The sequence below is a fragment of the Nestor notabilis genome, unplaced genomic scaffold (assembly GCF_000696875.1).
Source record: "Nestor notabilis isolate BGI_N333 unplaced genomic scaffold, ASM69687v1 scaffold29423, whole genome shotgun sequence".
NCBI lineage: Eukaryota > Metazoa > Chordata > Aves > Psittaciformes > Psittacidae > Nestor > Nestor notabilis.
Window position 1 is genome coordinate 1 of NW_009922838.1, and position 6,833 is coordinate 6,833.

The window sequence follows — 6,833 nt, forward strand, 5'->3', positions numbered from 1 at the left end:
GCTTCGCTTTCCACAGCGGCAATTAAAGAACAACCCCAGCGAAATAATAATAATAATTAAAACCACACCACGACCAGCCCCGCGCCGTCTTCCCCCTCTCTTAATATTTTTTCCCTCATTTTAAACGGGGTTCGGAGCAGCGTTCGGGCCGGGGGCATCTGTCACATGGCGGCGGCGACCCGCACCCGGCCCCGGGTCGCTTCTCCGAGAGAAAACCCAGATGAAAACGCTGCCCGGGAGCCGGGTAGCGCTGAACCTTCTCATTGCCTCCGGATCAGAACGCGAGCAGCGGAGTTGGAAGTTGGGCTTCTGCAGTTTGTGCATGTGGCTTCTCGTGGAAGCGACAGGATCGGACTCCCGGGTTTAGGAGGGGTTTTCTTGAGCGTTTTCTGAAGGAGGAAGCTTGGTTCCTCTCAGGTTTTGCCACCTTTTCGCATAGAGCTCTTTAAAGTAGCTTGAAGTTTTCTTCAGAAGTACTTCAACTGATTGCAAAAAGTTTGAGGTGTAGTAAGAAACCACTTGCTAGTGGTGGAAATCATAGCTGTAATAGCATTAACTTTATTCCTTTGATTGGGAACCGTGGTGTTGTATAGTACTGTGCTCTTCATAGAAATAACTACTTTTTTATCTTTAAATTTGTTGTAAAGCAACTGTCCTAGTGGTTCTTCATTGCTGCCTGACACGTTAACTACTCTCAAGAGTGACAGCCAATATTCATTGGGTTTGGGGGTTCTTTTTGCGTGTGTGGCTTTTTTCTTTAAAGTTTCAAATAAAAACTACTGGCCTTTATCTCCTAATTCAAATTTTCAAGTTGTTAAACAGCTGTAATGCCCTTTATTTCCTCCTTTTTAATGACCTGTTGCACTTTGGTAAAATGTTCACTTCTTGTTTCATACCTTTTTACAAAAAAAAGAGTGTGTTTTTGGTTTTTTTCTTCTTCTTTTATTTCCTCCACAGGAAGGAGTGAAGACTGAAAACAATGACCACATTAATCTGAAGGTGGCAGGGCAAGATGGGTCTGTGGTGCAGTTTAAGATTAAGAGGCATACACCACTTAGTAAACTAATGAAAGCCTATTGTGAACGACAGGTATGGCTATTGTGTGATCCTCAGGAGAGGGCTGGGGGAGAGGTGATCTCCAGAGATCGTAGATGAAGACAGTAGAGGCTTAGATCTATGCAAATATGCAAAATGATAAAGGCTTAACAGAAACTAATTGTGTTGTGGGGAGTGTGTTGTTCTTGGGATCTGTTACAGAGTGGACTGACAGGGTTGTGACAGGAAATGGGTAAAATAAAGATCTGTTGTTATCTTTGTGAAATTTGTGTCATAGGTGGAGGCTGTTGTTGGGAGGTGACTGTTATTCTACTGCTCAGAAATACCCGTATGGAAAGGGTGGGTTGGGAACCTGTGGTATGAACTCAGGACAGAGGCTTGAGTGATAATTGGAGGTATTTTTATAACTCCTGAGTAACATCTTGGTGTGGTCACAGACTGCTGGTTTATTAGCTTTAGTATTGTGTTGAGATGGGAGAACATCACTGGGTATTGCAGTGCTTAAAGGTGTCAAATGTCCACCTTGAGAAGGAGCTTGTACAGTTAATGCTGAGCGTGGGTTGTTTTTTCTCTTGTGGCCTTGTCAAATTAATCCTCTGAGGAGCAAAAAATCCTTGTATTTTGTGAGTGTAATGGCAAATGTAGGCAGCTATTGCAAGTTTTACACCCACCTGTATAAGAGTGGTGCTATTTAACACTTTCGTCTGGAGCTTTTGGTTAGGAAAGTTCTGTCTCTGCTGTCCATGATTTTTTAATGACTGTCTGCCTTTAGAAAGTACCATCTGTACAAAAGTGTTTGGAATTGGGGATGATTTGGGGTTTCATTTTTTTTTTTTTTAAAACCACAACTATTCAGTGATACCATCAAATACAAAAAACCCAGTATAAATTACTGAGGTAACTATCTCACTACCAGGAAAAAACACTCTAATTCACACTCAGAGTGGTAAAACCTCTTTGATTTACCCTTTGCCACAACAGGAGAGTGATACGAATAAAGACAGGGCAAATCAGCTCTCACTGAATGTGTGAATATGTTCTTGTATGAGTGTTCTGGGGATAAATTAGTGAGTGTTTGAAGCTGTGAACTCATTTTCCTTACCTCTGTCATACAGACTCTTGTTAGATTATGCAGATCTCTGTGTACTGCTTTTCCAAACATGAAGTGCAGTTATAGCTGTCTTTTGGAGAGTTTGAGGCTTGGTCAGTTGTCTGTAAAGTCCTAGGCAAGATGATTTTGGAAGCACTGTTCATACTTCAGTTACTTGGAAACAAAAGTAAGGCTATAAAACTTTTCACCTGAATTCCCCAATTGTCAACTGGAGGGAAAAAAAACCAATAAATCTTTATAATGGGAGACATTTTTTATTGTTTTAGTTTGAAGCCAGTAGGTGTGCAAAGGATATTGTCTTCAAGTGGTGTTTCTTAGGTGCTTACTATGTTCAGAAGCATTTGTTCTGCCTTAGTCTAAAAGTCAGATTTAATTTGTGGTTGTAACTAGGCACATCCAGTCTTAAAATCCTTAAACTGTGGACTTTGGATTTAATTTTGGAGAGCTGGAAGCTGCATATAGTAGAGAATTGAGCAGCTTTAAAGAAGGAAAATCATGTATTGCATGTCATAGGCCTAAAATGGAAGTAAAAACTTGACTGTATGTTTAGAAGATCAAGACTATTCATGTGGGGAAAACTAATCCATGGAACAGCCAGTTTTTTGTGGTTATTAATCTCACCAAGGTACCTTTGTTGAATATGTTCTCAGCTCACATTTATCCAGCTCATAAAGTTGTCAGGAGCCTGCAAAAAAAACCCAACACTTTTGGAATGGGAAAAATATATTTTAAGCAACACAATGACAGAGAAAACAGCTCAAACCAAATGTTGCTGTGCAAAAATGTGTCGCTGCCATGACACTTTGCCACATGGTTTTTTTACACAAGATGATGTTCTGAGTGAACACTGCAGAGTCTGAGTCATGTTGGAGAAGGATTTTGCTCTGAATTCTAAATTCTGAGTGAAAATTTTACTCATTCTTTATCCAAATCTTTTCTTTTCCTGACATATCTCAAGAATTAATAAACTGCATCTTGTGTGATACAGCTGCTCTTGCAGGGCTAAATGAACTCTGCTCTTCAAATACAGAGGAGCCAGAACAGCACCGTGTTGGATTTACCTCAAACCAACTCGAGTTGTAGAGAGGGAAGCAGACAACAAAGTTCTTGGTTCTGGTTGTATCCTCACGCTTCATTAATCTTCCTTTGCAGAATGTGGTGTACAGTAGAATACCTTGGAAAACTTGTGAATTTGAAGCTTAAGTTATTACTAGAAGGGGTTGTTGCTCTTTAGTTCCTTTTGAATTGGCACAGGCAAGAAAGAGTAGTCCTCTGGGGATGGAAGAGGTCAGCAAAATGACTGTGTGTGGTAGAGATGCTCAAAATCAGTTCAAATCCTATTCAGTAGTTTCTGGAAGTAGAAGATTCCGTTATCTTTTTGTAAAGTTTCAGCTGTGCAGGGAAGAACTTTGATCCATTGACTTCTTATAAATAGGAATTTGCAGTCAGGAAGTTGTAATTGCTTGCCCTTTGCTGCTGCAGACTTGGAGATGGTGGGTTGCATTTCTGGAACACATACTGTTGCTTTTGGGGAGGATCAAAAAGGAATATTGACTATTACTGTTTGAGATCTGTTACCCAAAGTGTTGCATCTAATTTTAAGTGAATTATTATTAAAAGGCAGTATAAAAATCCTGGCCTTTGGGGTGAGACTAGTGCACTAGAAACTGCTTTATTTTACCTTCCAGTCAGTGGGGGCACTGTTGCTTCTCTTAGTTGTTGGCCACAATACAGTTACTAATACAAAACAGATTGCAAGGATTTGTAGTGAAATGCCTTAAAGTCAGTGCATGAGGGGAGTATGAAAACTATATCATGGCTTTTAATGATCATGCTGACAAGTTCAAGAGCAAGCTAGTGAGTGCTTTTACACCAGACTTACTTCCCTTTGTTCCTTCTCTTTGTGCAGGGGTTGTCAATGAGGCAAATCAGATTCCGGTTCGATGGGCAGCCTATTAATGAAACAGACACACCTGCACAGGTAAACAGCAGAAGAAAGGCCCAAGAACTGCATTTAATACTTGCTGCAGGGGTTGATGCTTCTGTTGCATGTAAAATACTCGTGTGGTTGTATATATTAATGATAGAACTTGATCTTTTTTACCACTATTGTGGTATAACTAGTTTAGGGTTATTGGAGCTGGAATCTCACACTTCTGTAGTGTTTTAAATAATGAGTCTATATCACCAGGAGTAAAATAAGAAATGGAAGCGCAGTGCACAGATGGTGAGTCTTGTAAAACTGTCACCTTATTGAGTCACAGCTCTGAGCTAAGAGTTGGTAAGTCAAGAATTGAGGTTTTCCTGAAGCAGTGACTTTCTTTTTTGTATGAGAGGTTGCCAGGGTGTTATCAGGATCCTGTTTGCGAACTGGCTTTTGTAATGAAAAAGTCATTTTCTATTGTTTGTAATTGGAAGCTCTGTTTCAGCAGCAGAAACTTCACGAATACTGTGAAGTTTGGGTTGTTTTGGGGATGTAACTGGGTAAAATCAAGGCCATTCCAAGAACAGAATGGTTTGCTGTGGCTCTCGAGTATTTCTCTGTGCTGCTCCGTGTAGCTGTGTTTAATCAGCGTTTCCAAGTGATACAGGTTGATGTGCTTTGCAGAACTACTTGTTCTGAAATAAGGGACTCTTGATGTTGGAGGGTTTATAGTAGATCTGTATTTTCTAAGCAGTTGCTCCAAAGAATGTGCCTCCTAAGGGCACAATCTGCAACTTCTTAACTTGGAATGCTGATAATCGAGGTAACAGGGTGCTTTTCTCTCCATCCATGTCATGCTGAAGCTCAGGATCAGTCTATTTATAGCTCTGGTAAATGCCATAGACCTGTTTGGTTTCCTGGAGTAGAAATTGAGACTGTTTAGGAATATAACATTAGTTAGAGCAGCTCCTTCAGTCTTCCTATAGATTTTCATCTCTAGGTAACATCAACATCCGAGAAATATCAACTGTAAAAATTGGGGTGAAAAAGAGACTTACATTTATGAAGTATTGCTGTTGCTCACTGGCAGTTTGTTACATGGGTGAGGGTGTCAAGTGCTTTATTTCATGCTTGCTGATGCTTGGTTTTACTGCCTGCCTGGGCTGGGGGCCTTAATTACAGTCTGTTTTCTTCAGTGCTGTAGCTGAAGCCATTTGAACAACAGCAGCAAGGTGGAATTGAGTCAGTGTTCTAAGGTAAACTGAGGAAGTAAATAGGAGAAGGAAGATGCCATGGAAAAGTAGGCAGCTGAATTAAAACGTTACGAATGCTGATCTTTTCCACATGAGTCCTATAATGCACCCTGAAGTTATGTACTAGAATCCATTCTAGGACAAGAGTTATCAACTGGCTTTTGGGGTTTTTCTTATGCAATTTCTTTGCTCTTGAGCTCTGGTGATGTAGGTTAAATGTACAAAGTGATGGTGATGGAAGGGAGCGGGGCTGGGCTGGTTTAAGTTGCATGAAAACAACATGTAAAACACCCAAGCCTATAGTAGATACCTGAGAAGAGTTGAAAGCCTTTTCTCTCTCTTTTTTTTTTTTTTTTTCCTGCTACAGTTGGAAATGGAGGATGAAGATACAATTGATGTGTTCCAGCAGCAAACAGGAGGAGTTTACTAAACAAACCAACACACAAACAAAGAACCTGCTACTTTCCTCTGCAGAACTGTGCTCCCACAGGCGACACATTCACAATTAGACAAACGAGACTTGGTTCAGCCACATCCTGACTACTGCAGTAGAGTTTTCTCTCTTCTCTCTCTTGATTATTTTTTTTTCCTATTCCTTCTATTGTACATAAAGTAACTGGTGTATGTGCACAGACATAATGCATATTTTTTTTAACTAAATGGCCAATGGTATGTTTTGATCAACAATTAATGGAGATGGGGTGGGAAAAACAAACTGGTTCTGTGAAAAATGCCCCTTTCTCCGTTAGTGGCATGCTCCTTCTCCTTTTATCTTTATATTCCAGTAAGTTATTTTGCTCTCACTGTTTAAAAACAAAAAAAAAAAAAAACCAACCTTGCATACTTTGTTTGATTGGATAATTTCAATGTTTTTTCTTTTATCATTGTAAAACCAAGGACAATTTTATAACTTTTTTGTACGTAGCTGTTACATGTAGAGCAATCTCTGTCTAAGTAGGGGTAAGTTACTCTAAAAAACAAAAAAGAAGAAAAAAAAATCCTAGATAGTTTTCCCTTCAAGTAAAGCGTCTTGTTGTTTAAATAAACTTCTTGTTTAAAATAACCAGGTTTCTTTAGTTTTCTCTGGAGTAGCAGTACTCAGCACTTGTGTTTCTTTCTCTGCAGTGCTTTACGCTTCCCAGTGTTCAGCTTTCTGTGGGGTAAGTAAGTATAATTCCCCTTTTTCAGGTAGAAGACTGTTGGATGATGAAAGGCTTCCTTAAGTCCTCCCAGTCAGTAGCTGAATTGGAAATAGAAGTTGGTTTTCTCTTTTGATTTCTTATTTTGTATGTTCTGCTGAGCCAAAAATGTTTCAGTAGGGAAACTGCAGAATGTTGGACTTCGGGTTGAGCTCTTTTTGTCAAGCTTTAATAGAAGCATCAGTGTTGTTACAGTAGCTTATTTAAAACCATTTTAGTGCTTTATTGTTGTAAAAATTAAGCTAAAAAGAGCAAATAATTTCATTAACCATTCAGTTTCCCATGGTATC

General features: G+C 39.5%; 1 protein-coding gene across 1 annotated transcript; it reads left to right on the plus strand.

The window, feature by feature from the left end:
* The first annotated feature begins 165 nt into the window (after positions 1–165).
* LOC104401249 (small ubiquitin-related modifier 2) lies at positions 166–6,407 on the plus strand. Its single transcript, XM_010011838.1, has 4 exons — positions 166–300; positions 958–1,089; positions 4,077–4,148; positions 5,712–6,407. The coding sequence occupies exons 1-4, from the start codon at positions 166–168 to the stop codon at positions 5,772–5,774; spliced, it is 402 nt and encodes a 133-aa protein (XP_010010140.1). The 3' UTR covers positions 5,775–6,407.
* The last annotated feature ends 426 nt before the right edge of the window (positions 6,408–6,833 follow it).

What these genes read in the sequence shown, in the direction of transcription:
- LOC104401249 (XM_010011838.1), top strand. Translation starts at nt 166, where the DNA reads ATGGCGGCGGCGACCCGCACCCGGCCCCGGGTCGCTTCTCCGAGAGAA. An exon ending in AAGCCTATTGTGAACGACAG is followed by an intron (nt 1,090 to 4,076) that starts GTATGGCTATTG and finishes CTCTTTGTGCAG; the next exon opens with GGGTTGTCAATGAGGCAAAT. An exon ending in AAACAGACACACCTGCACAG is followed by an intron (nt 4,149 to 5,711) that starts GTAAACAGCAGA and finishes TTCCTGCTACAG; the next exon opens with TTGGAAATGGAGGATGAAGA.